We start from the raw sequence: 24,440 nt of genomic DNA on the forward strand, positions 1-24,440 counted from the left end.
CAGCCTTTGAAAGGAGACACAACAGAAGTAACAAGGTCTTGAAGTATGTCCAATCCAAAGTCACATAGCCACTGAGCACCAGGGCAGAATTCAAAGCTGAGTCTGCATGTAGCCAGGACATGATGCTGCTGTTTGCCCTGACATTCTCACACCAGTAGGCAGCATCCTGTACACTTGTGCTACCTTTGCATAGGATGTCTAGGAAGACACTCAGAGGAGGAAATAGAGCCTTTTAACTCCACAGATAACTAACTTTTCTTAGCCTTTCATGTCTTCAAATTTTGTGTGTCTGTCCAAGAGATGCAAAGTTCAGAACAGGAGCAGCAGTGTGCGCTAGCTATGGTGGTGGTTCTTCCTGTCCAGCACATGTGGGAAGGCTAGTCCCCATGCTGCGATTCCTGTGCTTTTTCTACTCTTCTGATGCTCTGGTGTATGCTGGGGTGCTTTCTTAGTTGGGGCTAGATTTTTATGTATACCTGCTCTAAATATAAGAAGTTCACTGAGAGCAATAAATAATAAGAAATGAAAGGATTCCTTTTTTCTACCTTTCTGCTGAGTGAAATGGAAAGATTGCCTTCCTAATGTAGAGGTGATAGTGTAAGGTGTGTGTGATTGACTCCTGTTCTTTCCCTGAATACATAAGTAGACATTAAGATCGCAGGTGTGAGCTGGATGTAGTGTTGTACACCTTTAATTCTAACATGTGGGAGGTAGAGTCAAGTGGATATCTGTAAATTGGAGACCAGTCTGGTCCACATAGTGAGTTCCAGGACAGCCACAAAATAGTGGGACTCTCTCAAAAACTAAAATAATAATAATAATAATAATAAGATTTCAAGTGAATTTCTTCAACTTAACAGTGATAAAAGCATTCATATCAAGTCAAAGAATTAACTGTTTGTCAAAATACATTGTTTAAAATAACTGATGGGAGGAACAGTAAGCCAGGATGTTTCCAGCAGCTTCAACTAATTGAACTCCTGAATTAAATCAAATGGTAAATGATAAAAGGAGACTTAGCGTAGACAGAAACCATGTTCCAACCTCTGATTGGATGCTTCCTAACAGATCGCTATCAGGTAAAGGCCTAGCAGTGGTACGGTCAGTGCGTACTTGGCATCCATGTTGGGCCTACAAAAGCACAGCACTCTGCCTCTTCAGTCCGGAGCCTGTCCTGCTTCTGCTCTCTCTGCGCCACACTCCTCTATACTTCTGTTATTTTTGTATAGCACAAGTGTCTAACTTGGTCTGCCTCGATGTGTGAGGTGAACTGTAGTTTTATAAAATGTCAGCTTCTGAATTTTCTCATACAGACAACCCCTTTGGACCTTGAAATACACTTGAAGTATGTTAGTATCTTTTGCTGCATATATGACATGTTGTTGATTGTTGACAGAGCTCTTTTTATATTGGCTTCTTTCCAGATGAAGAAAAAAGCAAGCAGAATAAAACAAAAGCTCAAACTAGTGATTCTACTGATGGGAAAGCCAGAAGTGTACGGCATGCATATGTTCACAAACCTTATCTTTACTCAAAGTACTACAGTGATTCTGATGACGAGCTCACAGTGGAACAACGGCGGCAGTCCATTGTAAGTCCAGTTGGTCCCTTGCAGTGGTTCTAACCTTCTTAATGCTGCAACCCTTTAGATACTCCAAATGTTGTAGTGGCCCCCCACACCATAAAATTATTTTTCTTGCTGTCTCATAACTAATTATAATTATAACTAATAATAATTTTGATACTATTATGAATTATAATATCTGATATGCAGGATTTCTAATAAGCAACCTCTGTGAGATTATTGGTCAACCCTCAAAGAGGTTATGACCCACAGGTTGAGAACTGATTTAGCCTGCTACAACAGATTGACAACATTCGAATGGTAGTCTGTGCAAGGTGGTAGCATGCACACAGCAGACATGGTCCTTCCCCCAGGGAGCTGGCCATGGGACTACATAGACACAGGGGTATCAGTATTACTAAGGGAAGGGAAAAAATGTAACAGTGTGCTTCATATTGTGTAAGTGCTTGTATCCATGTGAGTCATTTCATACAGAGATACAGTGTGTAACTAGTATAATACTGAGGGTAATGCAGTCTACCAGTTTTCTAGGTTTGTAAATGCTTTCAAGTACCATTCAATTACTGAATGCTTTTTAAACAAAATTTTCATTAGTTTTTAAGTGGCTTACAGTTTAAGGGACATAAAAATATAAAATGTTTCTTATGTCACGATTAGGGAATTTATAGGAATAGCTATTGAAGAAAACACTATGAAATGTGATTGCTAGTTAGCTGTCCTTCCAGGCTTATTTCTTAGAGAGGATATTGGATAGGAGCTCTGCACCTGCTTGGGTTTTTTTAATTAGATTTCTGAAAGTTTGGCTTTGAGTTCTGCACCAAAAACAGACGGTTAGAATAACAAAACAATTGTGAATTCTTTGTAGTTGAGATTCTGCCAGCAGAAAGTTCCAAAGCCACAGTTTAGGCCCATGAGTATAGCCACCAAGTCAGATTAGCTGTAGAATTTATCTGTCACTTGAAGTTCTGAAGATTTACCCATTTATGCTTGATATTTACGTTTCTATAACTTTTTTCTCCCTTTTTTAGTTGTAATATCACCTTTTCTCAGCTCATGCCTTTTCTTCTTCAGATCAGTATCATTCTAAAATAGTAAAAGTTTTCCTATCTGTGCCTTCTGTCATCTGGTAGCTTCCAAAACAGAGTATTTATACCAGTACATAGGCACACACAGTTAATATCTGCTTCCTCTTTTGTTTGTTTTAAGATTGTGTATAATTTTGCCTGTGTCTATGTGTATGCCTGCAGAGGTTAGAAGGTGTTAGATTCCCTGGCAGTGGAGTTAGTGATGGTTGTTTGGTATAATACAGTTGCTGGGAACAGCCTGGGTCATGTGAGAACAACATGTGCCCTTAACCACTGAGCCATCTTTGTAATCTGATATATGTGCGCTTTTGCATATTGCACTGATGTGTAAAAACATCAGAAGAACAAACTAAAACTTTGTTGGTAGAGGCAACTTTGAGTACTAGGGGTTTACAGCCCAAGGCCTCACTCATTTGCCGAGCCAGGTCGGAGATGTACTCTCAGCTATTTTCTCACATACGTTCTTTCTAGAGTGTCTTTGCTTTAACTTGATAATATTCAGGCAATTTTATGATTTTAGGCTAAAGAAAAAGAAGAAAGACTTTTAAGAAGACGAATCAATAGAGAGAAACTTGAAGAAAAACGAAAACAGAAAGCAGAAAAGACAAAGTCTTCCAAAGTGAAGAGCCAAGGTATGGCAGATATTACTGTTATTTGGGAGGGTCTGATACACACCATCGTTTTCTAGTTAGTGTCATATTGCTTGTGGCACATGCACATAAAAAAGTGATATGTTCCTAAGTGTGGAAGTATTTATTCTACAGTAATAGCGGAATGGATTTCAGATAGAAGTAGCTGAGCATTTCTTTGCTTTTTCCCTTTACTTTGTTATTATCTCTGATGCTGGGGATTGAAATCAAGACCACAGACTTGCTCCGCACAGTCTCTGCCCCAGACTATCTACTACAGCCCTTTTACTGACATTTATCTGGCGCAGTAAATACAACAAAATGACGTGTTTTTCCTAGCAGAAACTGAGATTTACTTGAAGATAGTTTGTGTTTTATACTGATTATAAAGCTGTACTGAAAAGTAAATATAGCACTGTTACAGAACTGTCTTCTGAAATAAAGCTTCTTTATTTACTTTCTAGGCAAAAGTAGTGTGGACCTGGAAGACTCATCAACCAAGACATTGGAGCCCAAAGCCCCAAGAATTAAAGAAGTCCTTAAAGAACGGAAAGTTCTAGAGAAGAAAGTAGCTTTAAGCAAAAGAAGAAGAAAAGATTCAAGGTGCATTTTTACCTGCTATGTTCTGATTGTCACATTAGTGGTGTGTTTTCAGAAGAACAGCTTTGACAGTGGCCATAGAACATCTTAAAAAGTAGCTGGGCATGGTGAGGTATACATATAATCTCAATGTTGGAGAGGCAGAGACCGTGGGATCCCTGTGAATTTGAGGCCATCCTGATCTACACAGAGTAAGGACAGACAGAGCTATAAACACAGGCCCTATCTCCCCATTTAAAAGGGGAAAAAAAGATCCTTTCCATTTTATCTCTGCACGTTGATGGGTTGTGAGTTTCTGTGTTGCCCATCATCTTTGGCACCAAGAGGCATCTCTGTTGAGGTCTAAAACTACTAATCTATAGGTGTAGAAATAGCCCTGGAACTCTGATCCTTCTCCTTCAGCTTCTCCAGCGCTGGAATTAAAGGTGTGTGCCATCACCCCTGCCTTTTTTAAAGAGAGAAATGTATAGAGCAGTTTGATTTTAGATCTGTTCAGCAAAATAAAGGTAGTATGTTCACTGCTTGGTCCCATGAGCTCTCTAATCATGCATTTTAAATGTTGTTAGTATTTAATACTAGTATGACTAATTTGTAAATTAGTCAAATTTACAGTGCCAGACATGTGTTTCTTGTGGGTCAGGCCTTAAATCCAACCAGAACATGATTAGTTGCACCAATAACATTCATGCCACTATTACACCTACGAGCATGTCTTACTATGCTGGTGGTTATTGGAGCTCACAGGGTCCACAGCTCTGTAGGACTGTTGATGACTCCCTTCATCCCCAGGAGCCTGCTTAATACCTTCTGGCACTTTGAAATTTACCTAGCCAGGAAGAAGCTTTCAGAATAGTACCAGCTTGATTTCTCCATGTCCTGTGACAAAGTCTGTGGTGTCTTCAGCAACAGGATCTTACTATCAAGTTATGGTTGCAACCAAGATCAGTGGTAATAGCTAGTATTGTTTTGGAAATCTCTGAGGCCCCTTTCCAACCAACACCTTTAGGAGAAGCATCTCACACATAGCATTGAGTCTTTATTTGTCAACATAGGGCTTTTAGGGGAGACATTATATTCCACATGTTCAGGGCTAGAACTCAGGTCACCCATCTTGGCAAGAAGCAGCTTTACTTAATGGGCCATCTCACTGACCTTGACGTTCTTTTTTAATTTTACTTTAATTTTTATTTTTATTAATCATTCTGTTTGTTTATGTTTCAAATGATATGCCACATTCTTAATAGAAAAGCAGGAACTGAAACACCCATGAGAATGATTTGTAGTACAACAGAAGATAAAAAAAAAAAAAGATCAATCTGGGAAAAAAAACGAAAAGAAAGTAGTCATAGAAGGAAAAGGTCTCAGGTTGACTGTAGATGTGACATGTAGTGTTTATGTAGGCCTTACCTTGGAGTTTGTTGTTCTTATCCTTTTCATTGTGCTAATAGCTATAGCATTTTAAACTACATTTTTAATAATTTTGTGAAAGTCTGATGGAAGCTTTAGATTGTATCCCAGAAAGTATACACACATAAACAATTTTTCCCTGTTAATAGTTGAGTTTATGGGCTTCTGGAAGTAACTGTAGAAGTATCTTGTCTGGGTCCATGGTAACCACTTACTAACAGACATTGCATCTGGTCATCAGTCTTTCCAGCACCTATTTTTAATATCACCCCATGATTTCCTCTTCACATAAAGTTGGGTTTTTTTTTTTTAAAGCACCGTATTTTTATTGTTCAATTAGTTATTGACAAATTTAAAAGGCAGAGAGACTCTTGAAAGTAGTTATGATGTAATGTGAAACATAGTCTACAATTTTGCTGTTTCACTAAATTACAATTCTTTTCTTAAACTTATTCTTTATTTTATGTGTATTTGTCTACATGCATTTATATGTACCACATATCTGCAGGAGCCTGTGGAGGCCAGCAGATAGTGTTGGATACTCTTGAACTGGAATTAGAAACGGTTGTGAGCTGTCATGTGGGTGCTGGGACCTGAACTCAAGTCTTCTGGAAGAACAGCAGATGCTTTTAGTGGTTGAGCCCTCTCTCCAGCCCATCATTACAATTATGTAAATTAGTCACAAACTTGAAGATAAGTGAATCTACAGAACTCGGAGAGAGGAGTCAGTTCTCGGGTTTATTGAACCTGACTCATGTAGCTCTGAGTCAAAAAGGCCTTTTTCAAGACATGGTGAGGCATCAGACATCTGCATAGTGGGCACAGTGTTGGAAAGGCAGCACATTGGGACTGTCCTTATAGCAGGTTACATCAAAGTGTAACCAGCCTCCACAAATGAAGTGAGATTCTTAGATTCTGATTGGAAGTTCATATTTCATTCACTCCCCTCTCAGGAATGTTGATGAAAATTCCAAAAAGAAACCTCAAGCTGAGGAAGAATCCAAAGAAGCCCTCAAAACAAGTGAGGTATGTCTCTTAGCTAAGCCATGGTCAGAGCCCTTTGTTAGGTGTGTGTTGTTCAGTATTCCTTTGCAGCAAAACAGGCCTGAATTCCCTGTTGTAATGAGTTGATGCATATGGTTTTGTTTGTGTGGAGAGTAAGTTCTCTTCCCTTACCCTCTTCACCCTGTTTCTTATATACATCAATAACAAAATTGTCAGTAAGAAGAAAAAAGAGAAAACTAAAATCACCCAGAGTAGGTCCTCTGGTTTATCTCTTTGGTTTCCACGTGTATAGAGATTTTTGGAAGGAAAATATTCTAACAAAAAAAAAATTTTTTTTGAGACTTTGCTTATTTTTTATTACCACATAATGTGCATAACTATTTAACAGTTGATTAGTCTACTAATGGATACATTCTCAATTACTTAAGCACTAGCTTGTATTTGACACTAAGGTTGTGTCCAGAATGTGCACGCTTTAAATTGTGAAAATACATTCAGGGAATGCATTTCTCCCTGAGTTGGCGAAGATTTAACTTTAACTGAATTTAAGTCTTTATTTGCATGAATATATTCATAATCCTATAGCATACTCACAGTTATGTTTCTGAGGTAGAGACACTAGATGCTTAGTCATTGTTAATAGCCAGTAAACTTCCTTATTCAGAAACTAGTCATATTTAGACACAGTCCTGATATGTTACTGTATATATTTAAATATTTAACTTTCATTTGTGATAGTTTTTATGTGTGTGTGCAGATTATCTTTATGAAGTCTCACACATGTTAATGTACTAATTTATGTTAATGTACCAAAACTGGGGTGGAGAGGAAAGTAACTGTGCATACTCCCCCGGTATCTCCCTAGAACATACAAACATACATATATGTATGCGTATGTCACATGTATATGCTTATACTGTTACTCAGTTACTATATACATTTGGAATTTAATAAATAGAATATTGCACAAATAGTTAAATCCATATGACTTCTGTAAGTGATTTGGGTTTCTAAACTTGAAAATAAAATAAGCCTTTATCCTCCAGCATGTACATTTTTATACTGAAAAGAACACTAGGCTGGGCCCTAGTTAGCTTACATTTATTAAGGACTGTTGGGTATTAGTGAGCTATAATCATTTATAGCATTGAAGACTTCCTAAAGGCATGCACAGTTAGATGAAATATCTGCTCTGTAAAACTGGGAAGAATGTGAGACGCAAGTGTCTGATCACCTAGACACTTACACTGCACTGAATTTCAGCTTCTTGGTGCCTGATACCAACCATGGGCTACCTCATCCATGGAGCAGAATGCCTCAGATGTTCCAGAGCTCACATAGTAACTATACCCAAATGTTAGGTTTGTATCTAAACTGTAATTCCTAAGTACTTTACCTTTATTTTCCAACAGCACTGTGAAAAAGAAAAGGCCTCCTCCAAGGACCTGAAGCACACTCATGGTAAAGGTGACCCGAGTAGACCTGCCAGGAGGCTTCCAGAGTCTCTGCATTCAGCCGAAGAAAACAAGACCGAATCAAAAGTAGAAAGAGAATATAAGCGACGGACATCCACCCCTGTTGTATTGGAAGGAACTCAGGAAGAAACAGATACCAGAGATAAAAAGCAGCCAGAACGCTCAGAGATTAATGTGGAAGAAACCCAAAAGCAGAAGAGCACCCTTAAAAACGAAAAGTATCAAAAGAAAGATGATCCCGAAACACACGGGAAAGGCCTAGCTAAAAAAGAGGCAAAGTCTGCCAAGGAGAGAGCTGAAAAAGAGAAAGCTCAATTAGAAGAAAAATCGTCATCAAAACACAGACACAAAGGTGACAGTGTGCACAAAATGGGTGACGAGATGGAACCTCACTCTTCTGAGAAGAGTGAAGCAGAGGAAAGTGTTCGGAAGCAAAGTCAACAGACAAAACTTTCTTCAGATGATAAAACTGAACGTAGAAGTAAACACAGGAATGAAAGGAGATTGTCAGTATTAGGTAGAGATGGGAAGCCAGTTTCTGAGTACACTATAAAAACAGATGAGCATGCACGTAAAGATAACAAAAAGGAGAAGCACCTGTCATCAGAAAAAAACAAGGCCGAGCACAAATCAAGAAGGTCAAGTGACTCTAAACTTCAGAAAGATGTTCTAAGCTCCAAGCAGAAAAGAAGCGAGAGCTGTTCTGAAGAGAAATATGAGACCGACTCCACGAATGCCGACAGCAGCTCCAAGTCAGAAGAGCTTCTTCATAAGGAGAGGCGACGGACGAAGAGCTTGTTGGAGGAGAAGCTTGTGTCAAAGTCTAAATCAAAAGGTCAAGGCAAACAGATAAAAGTTGCTGAAACAGACTCACAGGAAGGTGTCACAAAACAGGTGACACCTCCAAAGCCTGATAAGGAGAAGAACACAGAAGACAATGACACAGAAAGGCAGCGCAAGTCCAAACTTGAAGACAGAACTTCTGAAGAAACTGTCATTGAACCTGCATTAGAGAATGCTGTACCTTCAGCACATAGTGCGCAGAAGGACTCTGGGCACAGAGCTAAGTCAGCATCAGTTAAAGAGAAGCATAAGACCGAGAAAGACTTGGCCTCCTCCAAACTTGAGAGGAGGGTCTCAGATGCTCATAGAAGCAGAAGCTTAAAGCACAGTAATAAAGACGTGAAGAGGAAAGAAGAAAATAAGCCAGATGACAAGAATGGTAAAGAAGTTGACAGCAGCCATGAAAAGGGCAGAGGGAACGGCCCAGTCACAGAAAGAAAGCTAAGTAGAAGGCTGTGTGAAAACCGAAGAGGAGGCACAGCACAGGAAGTAGCCAGGGAGGATAAGTTAGCAGCGAGCGTGTCAGGCACTGCCAGTAGCTCCTTTCTGCAGAGACCAAAAAAAAGCACAGAAACCACATCGATCCCTGAGCAAGAACCAATGGAAATTGATTCTGAGGCAGCTGTTGAAAATGTGTCTGAACTTTCTAAAACCGAGGACATCAGTAGTAATAGTTCTCAGCAGGACACTGACTTTGAAAATGTTACAAAACATAAAGCCACTGCTGGAGTGTTAAAGGATGAGTTAAGAACTTCTGTGGTAGATTCAAAACCAGCAGCAGCTGTGACCTGTAAATCAGGGCGAGGACTAGCAATAACAAGCAATTCTGAAAAGCATGCTGACCATAAAAGCACCTTAACCAAGAAAGTGCATAGCCAAAGTACTACATCAAAAGCATCTCCTAGGGAGAGAGAGCCAGTTCAGCGTGGAGCCCAAGAAGTAAGTGTAGACTCTGAAGTGAGTCGGAAAGTGCTCTCTAGGACCCTACCAGAAAACGAGAGGGGACAGAAGAATTTGAAAGGCACGTCCAAAACTACTGAAGAATGTGGCACTCACAGAAATGCTTCTCTTGAACACTCTACAGACTCAGACCTCTTGTCATCCTTGGGCTCTGTGACTGTTGTTCCTCAGAAAGAATCTCATGATTCAAATACAATTCCCATAGTTGACAGAGAAGCCATTTCAGAAGGTGGATCCAATACCTCCCTTGTAAATCATTCTGATGTCCCTAACCAAAATTCAACTGTTAAGAAGTCAGAAGTCCATAAGACGAATGGCAGCAAAGAAGGTAATGATGGCTTCACAGTGGATATGCTAGTAAAAGCAAACGGTGGTAGCCAGAGGCATCTTTCTGAAGATAGCCAGGCCACACTGCAGCACAGTAAAGAAGGCAAAATAAGCATACCTCTTGCTGGCAAGTCAACAGGCGTGACTGGGGAAAATAAGAGCATTAGCAAACAAAGGAACCTGCTAGGCATAGCCAAGAAAGAGAGTGATCTGAGTGTAGATCCTGATGCAAAGCAAGACAGTGCAGCGGGCGAGCATGTCGGAGACATGAGTACAAGAAAGGAGGCTGAAACAATCAGACGAAAGCATAGTAAAGATCCAGATGAAAGTAAAAAAATACCAACTGCTGTTGAAATGAAGACTGAAAACAGTGAAGTAGACACCAGTGCTAGGCGTGATTCTGTCCCTGTGCCACAGCAAAGGCATGGGAAAATGGAGAGAGGGGCAGCTGGATCTGCTAGACGAGACAAAGCTTTTATTGCTACTAGTACTGAAGGGACGGACAAAAGCATCATGTTAAACACAATCAAGGCTGGAGATGCCACTACCACTTCATCAGAAACAGGAGAGAAAGGGATGGCCTTACCTTGCACCAGTATTGAGGCAGACGAAGGCTTCACGATGGATGCATGCCCGAGAAATCATCCCCTCCAGGTTGTGCCAGAAGCCAGTGAATGCACTGTTTTTGCTGCAGCTGAAGAAGGTAAGGGTGTTGTCACAGAAGGATTTGCTGAAAGTGAGATTTTGCTTACAAGCTCCAAGGAAGGAGAAAGTGGAGAATGTGCAGTGGCTGAGTCAGAAGACAGAGTCGCAGGTCCCTTGGCTTCTCATACAGTTCAAGCTGAAGCCAATGTGAACAGTATTACAACAGAGGAAAAGGATGATGCAGTAACCAGTGCAGGCTCTGAGGAAAAGTGCGGTGGTTCTTCCTGTGCAGTTGAGGGGACGGCTACCTCTGTTGGTGAAGTTGAAAGTGATGGAGCCGTTACCAGTGCTGGAACAGAAATAAGAGCAGGATCTGTGAGCAGTGAAGATGTTGAAGGGTCCCAAGAAAACAGGATGCAAGTTGGTCCTAAAAAAGAAACAGAAGGCACTGTAACATGTACTGAAGCCAAAGGAAGAAATGATAACTTTATTTTCTGCTTGGTAACTGGAGTAGGAACCCAAGAGCAACGTGTAGTTACGGGTGCAGATGTGGTCCAAGTAAATGATGATAAACCCCTAGAGGCAAGTGCCAACCAAAAAGAAGATGGTTCTGGAACTGACGGTACAGAAGGTGAGAGTGCAGTCACCAGCACAGGCATTACCGAAGAAGATGGGGAAGCATCAGCCAATTGCACAGGCTCAGAAGACAACACGGAAGGCTGTGCCATAAGTTCTGAAACAGAAGAAAATGCAGAGAGTGCCATGGACAGCACAGAAGCCAAAGACGTTACTAATGTACCTTTGGTGGCTGCTGGGCCTTGTGATGATGAAGGCATTGTGACCAGCACAGGTGCAAAAGAAGAAGATGAGGAGGACGAAGGCGTTGTGACTAGTACTGGAAGAGGAAATGAGACTGGACATGCTTCAGCTTGTACAGGGATAGAAGCAAGTGAAGGAATGTTGGTTTGTGAGAGTGGAGAGGGGGGTGGTCCGATTGGCCCTACGATGGACCACGTGGATGCTGAGGCTGGGGCAGCAACTGTGAATACAAATGACAGTAATGTTGATAGTATGAGTGGTGCAGAGAAGGAACTCAAAGACACTGACATCTGCTCCAGTGCCAAAGGGATTGTGGAAAGCAGTGTAACCAGTGCCCTTGCAGGACACGGTGACAGGCCACCAGTTCTGGGTGGTAGTGAGGGGCCTGTGGCTAGTGCAACTTCTCACCACAGTGATAGTCAGCTTACCAGGAAAGAAACTGTAGAAGATACAACTATTTCCACTGGCTTGGTGAGGGGCAGTGATGATGTTCTTGTATCTGGTGCAGTTCCAGAATGTGAAGTTGGCTACATGTCACACAGGGAAAAAGAAGAGTGTGTTGGCCTTATGGCTTCTGCAGCCAGTTGTGATGTTTCCAACAAGGACACCTTACCTGGGAGTAAAAATCAGGGCAGTGGCTTGATGATTTCTACCAGTACAAATGATTGCACCCCTCAGATAACTGCGGTCTTAGATGTGAGAGAAGGGCATTCGTGTTCTCTGAGCCCTGAAGAAAATAGGGACGATGCCAGAGTACACATAGAAGGATTCGAGGCTCCTATGCCCAGTGCAATTTCAGGTGAGAAAAGCCAGCTCACTGCTAGCAGAAGTGAAGAAAAGGATGAATGTGCCATGATTTCCACAAGCATAGGGGAAGAATTTGAAGTTCCTATTTCTAGCGCTGTTACGGTCACATGTGCTGAAAGGAAGCAGCCAGTTGCAGCAGTTGAAGAAAGCACTACAGGTCCAGCCTTGGTAAGCACTGAGGACTTTGAGGTACCCATGTCTAGTGCCCCCACTGAAGTAGAAAGTCCACTCGCCTCAACCAGCAAAGAAGAGAAGGATGAGTGTGCTCTTATTTCGACCAGCATAGCAGAAGAGTGTGAAGCCTCAGTCTCGGGTGTAAGTAGAAATGCACCATCTGGTACAGATGGGAATGCAGTCATCTCAACAAGTTCCGTGGAGGACTGTGAAGGCTCTGTGTCCAGTGCTGTTCCTCAGGAGTCCGTTTGTCCCTCAGTCGTACCCGTAGAGGAGACGGGTGACACTGCCATGATTTCCACAAGCACCTCTGAAGGACGTGAAGCAGTCATGGTTGGTACTGTCCCGACAGACGAAGACCAGACCACCACTGTGAGAGGGGAAGATCTGAGCGATGCCGCCATCATCTCCACCAGCACAGCAGAGTGTGTGCTGACGTGCACTAGCCCAAGCACACACGACCCAGAAGCAAATGGTGGATGTTTAGTTACAAAGCAAAGTAAGTGTGAACTACCCATGCCCAGCCTCGTGGCTGAGAGTAATTGTAAGTGCCCTGGGCCATTCACGACAGGCAAAGGAGTAGGTCATTTAATGGCAGTAAGCACCAGGGGGGAACACGACAGGCTGCCAGTCTGTGAGCCCTCAGCAGGACAAGGCCAGCCAGGCACTGCTTTGTGCCTAGGAGAGGAAGAAAGTCATGGCATGGACTGCCCTGGTCAAGACCTCAATGCAAAAGAAAAGAATACATTGCTGAGCTCTGTTCAGAGGGAGAGCAAAAGTGTGGAGGCAGAGGCAGCAGGGGACAGTAGCACAGCCAGTGGGATAGTGAGAAAAGACACGGAGAGGAGTGTAAACTCACTGTCTGAGACAGACTGTCTGACAGGACCAGAGCACGAGGCTGCTGAGGACTCTGGCAGTGTTCACTGTCTGGCAGCAGGAGATCCTGGTGCTATAACTAATACCATGCTGCCGGTTCCAGATGCTGCATCGGAGTATCCTGACCAGCAGGAGCCTGAGAACAACCTGAAAACCACCACCAAATGTATTACAGGCCAAGAGACAAAACTGCCTTCTTCCCACACCGCAGGCCTTCCAACTGTCTGCCATGTAGCTCCATCTGCTCCAAAGCGGGAGGGGGGCTTGCCTACAAAAGGTGACCACAGTGGCACATGCACCAGTGAAGGGTCTGCTGAGAAAATGGGACATGTTGCTGGTTCAAGGCAGTCATTTTACAGGGAAGGAAACCTTGATGTCACTGTTTCTCCTGAGGATAATGGGTGTGGTCTAGGTGAGAGTCCATTTATAATTGTCCATTCTCTCAGAGGTGACTTTAGAACAAATCATGTGACTGAAACTAGACTCATTGCTCATGGGGCAGTATAGAAGAAGCTAAGGGGAGACACCTAAACGTTGTGATTTTTATGACTGGCACGTTTCTGAGTTTTGTCCACCTTCAGATTTATTTGTCCGTACTTTAGTTGGTTGGTTGGGGACTGAACCTCAGACCTCTCACATACTCTAAAGCTGAGCTACCTACATTTCCAGCTCCTGTTTTTATTAATTAAGTTGGCAGTTTAAGTAGGATACATTAATTTCCAGTTTAAAATATTTGGAAGGGGCGGGGGAGACACATGCTCCTTCACACATCCTGTTCTGTGGAAACCAGTCATCTCTTCCACAGGCATGGCAGTTCCTATGCCACACTCCAGGCACACAGGTACCAGTGGGGGACAGACAGCTGTGAGTCCTGCCGCAGTGGTTCAAGTACAAGTGTTTAGGGTGAAGAACAGCATATTCTGCAAACTCAGTTTCTAAGTCAAAATTGAAGGAGTCAGTAGACTTTGATTCATCTCCATTTTAGCTTTATAAACTATGGAATCCTTAACATTGAAAGAGGAACCAACTTTACTTATACTTAGCCTAGCTTCAGAAAGCTGCGGCTAGTAGATTTAGCTCTGTTAAGCAACATTAACAAATGCCCTAAGGAGTCTTCTCTAAGGAAGAGCACCAATTGGTTGTCCAACACTAAATAGCCCAAAAAATAAACATAATACGTGCTGAGCAGGTCATATGTTTAGAAATGTGTGTTTCTGTGTGCACATGCACAAATAAAAGAAGCTGGAGAGATGGCTCAGCTTAAGAGCACTGACTGCTTTTAGAGGACCAGGTTCAGTTCCCAGTACCCACAGGCAAGTCACAACTAACACCAGTTCCAGGGGATCTGACACCCTTACAGAGATGTATATGCAGGCAGAACAATGTACATAAATATAAATAAATATTTTTAAGTCAACGAATTAGGAAGAAAAGTATTCCAAGGGTTGAAATAAGTAACTCACCTTTTCCATTACACTTAACTTAGAATGAACTGAATACTCCAGTGGTTTGTGAGAATTGGTCGGTTATACTATATTTTATTACTCTGTCTCCTGGAAGAGCAAATAGAGACCTTTTAACAAAAAAAAAAAAAAAAAAAAAAAAAACAAAACAAAACTTGCAGCTCTTGGGGAAATGAAGGCTGTTGCTTTTCTTTGTCAGCTTTTGTGTAAGACAGGTGAGGGAACTAAGCCACAACTACAAAGGATGTGATAAAATTGCTACCTGAGAAGATTTCATTGTTTCTGCATCTGCCTGGCGGGTTTTAATCCTGTGTTCAGTTTCACTGTGTCAGGAAGCAAAGTACATCTACCATACATCACCTTCTTGGTCGGGTGTTTATAGATCTGTTCAGAGACAAATTTAATGGAGCTGACTATAGAACAATACTAGGAAGTAAAATAAAGGCATCAATAATCTATTTTATCTCCCTTTCTGGGAAGCTCTCCTTTTTATGCAAACACAAGGAATTCCATTCCCCACAGATGAGCAAATGGCCACTGCCTTGTCCCAGCCCCTTTTCCTCATCTACTTCTTTTTGCTGCTTCCTTGCTCACAGTGAAATAAGTCAGTAAGCATAGGTGCTCTGACGACCACATAACATGCCATTTCTTTTCTTTGTGACATGTCTTCTTGCATTCAGTTTTTTAAATTACGTAAATTCTTTGAGTTTCATTAGGCAATGAAGAGTCACCACCAAAGGGTGTAGGAGGATTGGAACTGTCAGCCAACCTAACAACTGAGGTAAGACCAGACACTTGGTGTCGCCGTATGGGGTGAAAAGTTAAGAACTTCAGTAATATTAGTAAAAAGTACTGTTGTCAATTCCATCTCCTTAAGGCTGACATGGAGCCACCTTCAGTGCCTCTGTCACCCATGTTTCATTTGCTGTCAACTATGCATGACTCCATGACTTTCTGTTCCCATAGCTACCACCCACGCCTCAATGACTGTAGTAGCTTCCCATTAGACCTGGACTTCTGCTACCACCCTTCCTATGGCTTATGTCGCCATGTCCAGTGTCTTTAAAAATGGAAATTGGGTCTTGCCATAGCTTAACTTTTCCATGGTTTCATGGTTTGAATAAGATGGTTGTTCATTTTGATGGATCTGTACCATACACAGTTTAGACTCCTGTTTCTAGACTGATTCCTCGGTACCGCCAACAGTGCGTGGAGCTGGCAGTGAATGGAGGTTATCAACAATGCAGGGGGAGCTTACCCCAAAAGATCGGTGTAGGCTTGCTTAATCAGGGAGGGCCATGTGGACTGTGCTGAGCTAGAGTTTTAACCTTTTGCAGTAAGAGGAGCATTGATGGGTGAAATACGAGATTGGACTGATTTTCCCTGTTGTGTTTTTAAATGTTGACATGCTCATTTTTCAGTTCATGGGAAACAGATTTTTTAATTCCTGCTGGATGCTGAGGGAGGAAGCGTCTAACTCACCGCTCTTATTTTGTGGTGCTTTGGATTTTCATAGGTATCTGTGAGTTCAGAGGAAGATGCAAAGCATGGAGTTGTAGCATCACCTGAGAACCAGCGTGCTGGAAGGCCGAGCGGGGCAGGTAGGCTGCCTCCAGCAGTCATTTGCACTGTTCGTTGTTCACATGTCTCTGCATTGATTTTTATCTTCCATTGCAGCTTAAAGTTGGTTGATGGTTTAGAGAAAACACTGACAGACTATGCATCTGCCTCTTACTTTTTAAAATAGTTCAGAGAAAATTCATTTTTCTGATTTTTGTTGTTGTTATTAAAGGTGTGTTTAAATTTTTGTTTATTTGGATGAGTGGGTGTGCACGAGTGTTTGCAGGTGACCTGGGAAGCCGGAGCTGTTGACCTCCTGCATCTGGAGTTAGAGGCAGTTGTAAGTCATTTTATATGCACTGGGAGCTGAACTTTGATTTTTTTTTTTTTTGCAAGAGCAGTACACCCTCATAACTGCTGAATTCTCCCTTGAACCCTGTATTTCTTTCATTTTTAACATACCACCTTTTGCATTCTGTTTTATAAAGGGTTATTGTTTAAATCTGACATCTCCAAATAACCATGGCAAAAGGAAAGCTGTCTAGGTGGTTCATTTGCTGGGTATTTCTCCTCTGTGCCCTTGCTGCCCTCGCAGGGCTCCTGCAGCCTGTTTGCAACAACCAGTCCCGTGCCCTGTGCCATAGCATGCTGGCTTTTGCCCTAGTGACAGTACAAATCCACTCTTAGCTTGCGTCACCTCTTTCAGTCTGCAACATTCTCTGTTGTCAGCCATAAAACTTTAAAGAGAAAATCTCAGAACTAGAAAGGATTAGGGAAACAGCTTTCAAATGTTTTAGTCTCAAGACCACTGTATACTCTAGACAGTTATGAAGGACTCTAGGGCCAAAATCCTGTCAGTTTGAATGTAAACTGTCTCCATGGGCTCATAAACTTGAACATTTGCTCTCTAGATGGCAGTGCTGTTTGGAAAGGTTATAGAGCTTTAGGCGTCGGAGCCTCACCAGAGGAAAAGGTTTAGGTAGCCCAGCTGTTGTTCATTCTTACTCTGCTTCCTGAGTGTGGAAGCAATGTGACCAGCCATTTTGTGTTCTGCCAACATGCCTTCCATGCAACAGTGGACTGTGCACCTCTAGAATCGTAAGCCAGAGTAAACTTTCTTCCTTCTGTCAGCTTGCCTCATCACAAAAATGAAGAAATAACTACAACCCACATTAAGACTACTGAGATGTTATGTGCTTTATGAGTTCATGATTGTGTTAGGGAGTTTTCATTTGGCCCTGCATCTCTATGCTTGCAGTTAACTAAAAGGGGCACCAAACTCCACAAGTGGCTCAAAATGTAATTCAACTCAGCAGTAAGTGTGACACTTGCCTAGCATGTGGAAAGTTTTAATCACTACTACCACCACCACCACCAACAACAACCAAAAAAAAAAAATCTCCAGACAAACTTCACTATAAATCTATGGTATACTTTATTCTTATACTATGATTTTTAAAAAGAAATGAAGAAAAGAATGAAAAAAGCATCTGAGTAGGTGGAAGCAGAAAGTAGGAACTCCCTCAACCAATCTAACAACCATTAGGGTAAGGAAATAAGAATGAGAAAAATAGTAACAATAGGAAATTATTTTCTTCTCAGCTATACATTAAGAAGAAAACTGCTCTGTCAGGGTGTAGCTCAGTGGCCGATTGTGCCATATCATATAGAAGTTCAGTCTTCAGTACCACACTAGAAACTTCTCACTTTTGAGGCTTTAACTCTCTCCTCTTTCTCCCATTCTTCCTGTTCTTGCCCCTGCCACTTCCTCCAGTGTTAAATATCATACAAGTCAAGTGGCACAGCCAGGGTCATTTGGATGGCAAGCAACATAAAACCCCCCAAATACTACCTTAAAGGAAATGTGTAGCTGCCAGAACTGAGTTGAGGCAAGGCATGATCATGGAGCAACTGATGCAGGCACAGCCAGTAAAACCTGAATCTGAGCTCTTCCACACGTCCTCCTAGAGATCCGCTTTCTCAAGCATAGCCTTGAGGGAAATGCCTTTGTACGTTTGTAACTTGTTCAGCAGAATCCTAAGGAATATATTAAACGAAGTGCTCTATTTCTGGTCTTGAATACTGTTGCATAGCAGAGTCTAGGTTCTTGCAGAAGATGCTAGGATGCCAACAATAATATCTACTCTAGTTAGTTCTTTAAATTGTTTCTCCAACATCGCCAACAAAACAGTATGCTGGGTGCTGAGAGAGCTAACTTACATGCCATGAGTAAGGTGTGGGAAAAGCACATCATTCAGATTCAAGGAATACTACATATAAGTCCACATCATGACTGCTATCTGGGAAGTTGGGGGATGGGGCATAACTGAGGACCTTTTTGGACAGAAACATCTAAAATGGCCTTAGAAGCCATCTCTACACAGAAATTTACAGTCCTCAAGGCCACACCAATGTGGCCGAATCATTCATGCCAAAGTTAAATAATCCAAAATATGAATCTATTGGTTAAATGGGTATGGGTCTTTAAATACTGTATAATGTTCACTGTCAAGAAGGAGATGTTTGTGCATTCTCAGTCTTTGGTTCCCATATCTACTTTTAGACTGTTTTACTGTGTTTAGGTACAATTCAATAAGAGATCTATTTACATAGAAGGGGGCTGTTTAAAAGAAAAATGTATATTCTGTCATTGTTGAAGAGAAACAGTAGGCTTTGTACTTCAAGCTCCAAAGAATATAAACAGACCATTGCTGTTTGAGGGAAAGGATCTAACCTTTCATCTGTTGGCATTATTTCTAAATGAGCCAGTGTTAACTGCAGCTTAGCAGATAACATTTAAGATCTTCCACCTTTTCCTTAACTACAGATCATTGAAATGGTTAAATCACCACAGTGACTTAATGGTCTACAGATGATATTGTAAAAATTCAAGCTGTTTTTCTGGTAATACGCAGAACACAGGTTGTAAAAAATGATTGGTCAGAGTTTTACGATTCACAAAAATAGAGGTCACTTGAGATTGTCTTGTTCAACTCCTCTGCTCTGGAAAGCTTTAAATGTGTTGCTCTAAATTTCAAACAGTGTTGTTTCCTTCTGTCTCATGTTTTTGAACAGCTGAACTACAGATGGAAGCTTTATTGATGAGTGAATCACGGAATGTAAGTAGCTGGAATAGCTTGCCTTTTGATGGTGGTTTTTATTATTGTTTAAGGATGACTAGAGATGACTAGTGTATGGGAGTTGTGTGTAGAGGAGGCCATGTGGAAGCATGTTCTCCACTCAGGCTCGGCAGCTTTCACATGACCTTTTCCACAGCCACCCACACCCCCAATGAAGAACTCTGAGCTTTCTGGTTTTCATTTTAATAGAATTGCAAATTCAATTGTAAGATCTTAGATTCTCTTGTCGCTGTAGACAAAGTCATCTGGAGTTAGACTTGGCATTGGAAGGCTGTTGGAGTGGACTGCGCTGTGAGTGCAGTAGACTCTTCCCAGCTTCGACTCGCAGTGGTTTCAGTCCTTGGACGCTTTGTGTGTGTTGCCTCCATGTATCTATAGGGAATCCAAACACCAAGAGTGACTGAACATTTTTAGAAAATCCTCACAAATCTCCACTAGCCGTGCTTTCCTGTGTCCTGGAAGCAATAGGAGAGCTTTCCTGTAGCCAGGCACTGTGGGGTCAGAGTCCTTAGCTCAATTTATTGAACCACCCATTTCTGTTCCTAGACATTCCCAGACTATGTTGAAAAGAAAGAGAAGCCCCTGGAGTGGGGCTCATTTGCTCTCTTAGTTGAAACCTACAGCACCAGACCATGTGTGTCCCCGTCACACCAAGTCCTCAGTCCAGTGCAGCCTCGGTACTCATGAGGTTCTGTAGCTAGGGATGTAAATGTAGGACAGAAGGCTTGGAAACTTTGAAGTGTGATTTCCAAATAGGTTAATTCTATGACCAAAGAGAATGCTTAAGAGTTTGGTTGTTTGGGATTTTCTAACTTTTTGAAACAGGGTCTTGCTATATAACCTGTTGCTTCATTTGTAGACCAGCTGGCCTCAGCCTTACAGCAGTCCTCTGCCTCAGCCTCCCCAGTGCTAGGATTGCTGGTGTGTGTGCGTCACCAAGCTCAAGAATTTGTATAACTAAAGAGGAGAACTTGTATGAGTTCTTTGAGTGAAAGAGAGTTCTCAAACATGAACTTTTTTTCATGTTTTTCTTTTTCCAAAATCATTGTAAAGTCAAGGAGAGTAAACACTGAAGCATGAGAACTTAGTAGGCAGAATTTTTTCACAAAGTAGGCCCACTGTATCCTTGAGCTTCTGGGTAACCTGAAGAGAACATGCCCCCTAGTCCTGACAGCATTGTTGTAAACAGCTAGGTACACACATGCCTTTTTACCTGCCCTTAACTTTATGTGAGACTATCCAGAAACAACCCTTTTATTGTATATTTAGGTTGAAAATTCAGAGTCAAGAATCAATGAAGAAATTCACTATGAGTCTCAGAACGAAGACGGTATGTGAATGAATTGCACTGTTGTAACTTTAGTGCTCACTGTATTTACTGTTTCTTGAGTCTTCTGTGTCCTCTGCTCTGCTCGTCGTACTTCACAGATGTTCTTATGTAGTTTATGTAATCCAGTCAAGGGAACATTAAGCATTGCATTTGTAGTTATGGAAATAGCCGAGCGACACCGAGTAATTCGGCTCTACAGTTAAGTGGTATTTGACCTTAACTAACTACACAAACTTGGCCAGCAGCCTCACAGTGGGTTCAGTCCAATGTTGGCACAAACTGAAGTCTTGTGTGATTAGGGGTATGTTAACTTCTCACAGGCTCAGGATGTCACATTCATATGAGTCAGCCCTTGATACACATCACCTCTGAAGGTCACTAGCTCCAAAAGATAATTTTGTTCTCAACTCGAGAGTGTGGAGTTTTGTTGGTTTCTGCTAATTTTGTTGATAATGTAATCCAAGATTAGAAAAAGATCTATACATCATATACTTAGTTCTAATAGATGGGATCATATTTTAGACAATAGCCAAACTGGCATTAATTGATAGACACATGTGTGCCCATCATCTCATTTGTCATATTGAAATCTAGCATGTTTACCTCACTCATTTGTTAAAATGTTACAAATGTAGTGACCCCCATAATAGGACTACCTGGTCACAGTCTCTTTCTCTTTCATCCCATCCAAAGGGAACCACTATTCTGCATTGCCTAGGTATGGTTTCAGCTTTATAAAGATACGTAGCATATGTTGCCTTGTTTAGGTGAATGGAAACCACATTTTACAAACTGTTTTCACAGTATTTGCCTATTTTACAATATGTTCTGAGGTTCTGGCCTCTTTATTTTATAAGCCCAGTTACTTCATTGTAACACCAGTTAGTATTACATTGTACAATATGGCACAGTTTTGTTTTAGTTTTTTTTTTTTTTTTTTTTTTTTTTGCTTCTGTTATATGTGAATATTGCAACCTTTTTGCAGCTTTTTCCAATTATAGAGTAGTATTTTGCATGTCCCTTTTCCTCGAAAACATGAGCAGTGTCCTGTGTCTCAAGATTTGCTTGGTTACAAGCACATCGTCAGTATACTGAATGCTAGCTTATCTTCAGGTGGCACAGTTGTCACTTCACACTTGCATTGTGCCTGACCTCATTAGGCTGTGATGCTTGCTGATCTGATGGCTGCGCTGCAGTAGATCGTGGGGACTCTTTGGACATCTAACACTGTTTGGCTACAAAGCTGAAGGAAGAAGGCCTTGAACCCTGCTGTGTAAAATTGAGTTTTATAGCAGCGACAGACAGTGGAGCTTCCCTATCTGCACTGTTCTGAGAATCCATCAAAAATCATCCGAACTGTTGTTCACAGTGCCTGGTACATAGCTGCTACTCAAAGGGATGACTATACAGTTTCCCCTAACTACATGTACAAACATCCAGATGTTTTATCTTGGTGAGTTAATATGATTTCTTAAATATGTTTTTGTTGTTGTATTTACTATTTCAGAACTGTGCTGTGGTAGAAAAGACAGCACGGAAGCTCGAAGTGGTCGCAGTGTGGAAGCAGATCCTGACGAGGTGTGTTTCCTAGTTTACGTCAGCGCTCATGTGTTGTATGTGGGGTTTTCACCTAACATGAAGAAAGGTGGTAGAAAGGTTTTCTTTTCTGGATTTTGATTGGTTATCTGGAAGTTTCATGTGTGGTTCTGTCACGTTTGCCCTCTCCCAGTTCTCCATCCTCCTGAACTTCTCTTCCCAGCTCTTCAAGACCAGTCTGTGCTGCTCAAACACTCTTCCTTTATAGAAATGAGGTGGATGTTAGAGTCATGTGTGATTTGTGCCTGCTTACTGTCTTAAGGCTTGGGTACCGTGCCCCTGCTGTGTGCTCAGCATGCACCCTTCTGCATTGCCTTTCATCAGCTGTGATTAGCTCAGTCTAAGCAGAGGTACCACAGTTTCAAATACAGTTGTCTTTTTTATGATTATTAATGTACCTACTTACTGTAAATGATGGAAACTATTGCTCTGCGCCCCTACTTTAACTGGTTGGATCCAGATCCTGCTGCCCATAACATGGTCATTGTTAATTCCAGGTTGAAGAAAGGCATATATCTAAAAGAAACAGAAAGCAGGATTACTCCTCCTCTGAAGAAGAAGAACTAGGTATTCATATGCGCTTCTGTTGTATATGTCAGAAAAGTTACATTCATACCTAATGTGGGACAAGAAAATAATTCATGAAGATAGTAACTGTTTATTCATAATATTTGAGGCTAATTGGAGACACCAATAGAATCTTTTCAGACTATTTCCAGAAATGAAACTATTTCCTGTCGAAAACCCAACCTGTGGACCTCTGACAAGTCTCTGTAATGGGGACCTATGACCATACCAGATGGCAGTGTATGCTGTGATTCTGTTATGGGCAGAGATAATGTAGCACTTTAGCCAAGGCACATGTGATAATGTCTCTACCTCGTCCCATTGATATCATGGCCTATAAGAGCCATATGATGGAACTCTCTGTAAGAGTGGAAATATATCATTGTTACTGGTTACTAGCTACTAGAGGCTGTTGGGCATTTGGATATGGTCAGTGTGGATGAAAGGCTGAACTGTTTTAATTAATATATTTCAGCATATTAGATAGTATGGGCTATAGTAGTAAATTTAAATACATAATGACACAGCACCATGATGTTTTCTGTCTTAATGCTGAGCCCAATACCATGGACCTGGGAATCTCAGCTTTTCAAGAGGCTGAGCAGCAGGACATAAGGTCTAGGCCTAGCTGGGCTACTACGCAATACTGAAACACATGTTGCTAGTGGCTGCCATGTCAGACATTGCCTGACACAAAGTAGGAATTTATTAAATACAAGTGAATGAATATATAGAAAGAATACATATTTTCTCTTTTTTAATTAGATGCATGTGGTTATTTTTATGGTAGTAAATTGTGTTAATATTTTATATTTGGATACAATACATGGTACTTTATTTATAGCCCCAGTTTATCTTCATAGTACCTGTGAATAGAGGTAAAGCTCTGAGAGGTTTACTTCATTTCCCCAAGTAAACCTGCTCCCACAGCCCAGGTCTCAGGCTCAAGACTGTGCCTCTTGGATGGAGCTCATTCAAGAAAGCAGTTGTATTGTCTCTGGGACTCCAAGCACCCAGCTCTTCCCTAGACTCTGGTACCCTGTGAGCTTCTCCATGGTTGTTTTGTTTTTTGTTTTTAAGGCAAGGTCTAGAGATGTAGCTGAGACTGTCCCTGAACTCTCAGTACTGTTGCATTCATTCCTGAGTTCAGGGTAAACTACCCTAGGTTCTCAGAGTTAACATTTGGAGGTTTTGGTTTTTTGTTTTGTTTCATGCTCCCTTTCTTCAGCAAGCCAACAGGCCTCATAACATTTTAAAAATATTTAGAATAACTTTTGGCCTTAGTGTATCATGTCCTAAAATAGAACTGTTTTTCAGTTTCAGTTACTTTGTGTTCTTTTGTGCTTCTGCCCACACTGATTTACAGATGACAGCCCAGATGTCCTGGATTCCAGAATAGAAACAGCACAGAGACAGCATTCTGGGACTGAGCCACATGACACACAGGTACTTTTCTACCTATGGCTTTTACATTTGGAGGTAGCCTAGTTGCATCATTGTAAATACTTATAGTTTTTGTTTGCTACATTATGCTTCTGAGAATAATC

The 24,440-nt window shown here is 41.4% G+C and overlaps 1 protein-coding gene across 9 annotated transcripts in view; it reads left to right on the forward strand.

Moving 5' to 3' along the window:
* The window catches only part of BOD1L1 (biorientation of chromosomes in cell division 1 like 1), a 52,139-nt gene that overhangs the window by 12,620 nt on the left and 15,079 nt on the right, over window positions 1–24,440 (forward strand). For 4 of the 9 annotated variants that reach the window (XM_080933860.1, XM_080933862.1, XM_080933861.1 and 1 more), the window contains exons 6-17: window positions 1,425–1,591; window positions 3,191–3,302; window positions 3,764–3,902; window positions 6,260–6,332; window positions 7,724–13,649; window positions 15,417–15,481; window positions 16,217–16,301; window positions 19,336–19,379; window positions 20,670–20,730; window positions 22,238–22,308; window positions 22,824–22,893; window positions 24,260–24,339. In XM_080933860.1, the coding sequence (XP_080789986.1) occupies window positions 1,425–1,591; window positions 3,191–3,302; window positions 3,764–3,902; window positions 6,260–6,332; window positions 7,724–13,649; window positions 15,417–15,481; window positions 16,217–16,301; window positions 19,336–19,379; window positions 20,670–20,730; window positions 22,238–22,308; window positions 22,824–22,893; window positions 24,260–24,339 (6,893 nt within the window). Of the gene's footprint in view, window positions 1–1,424; window positions 1,592–3,190; window positions 3,303–3,763; window positions 3,903–6,259; window positions 6,333–7,723; window positions 13,650–15,407; window positions 15,482–16,216; window positions 16,302–19,335; window positions 19,380–20,669; window positions 20,731–22,237; window positions 22,309–22,823; window positions 22,894–24,259; window positions 24,340–24,440 lie in introns of all 9 variants that reach the window. The other 5 variants (XM_080933864.1, XM_080933865.1, XM_080933866.1 and 2 more) reach the window with 5 other exon arrangements.

This window comes from Micromys minutus (genome assembly GCF_963924665.1).
Source record: "Micromys minutus genome assembly, chromosome: 1".
NCBI classification, from domain to species: domain Eukaryota; kingdom Metazoa; phylum Chordata; class Mammalia; order Rodentia; family Muridae; genus Micromys; species Micromys minutus.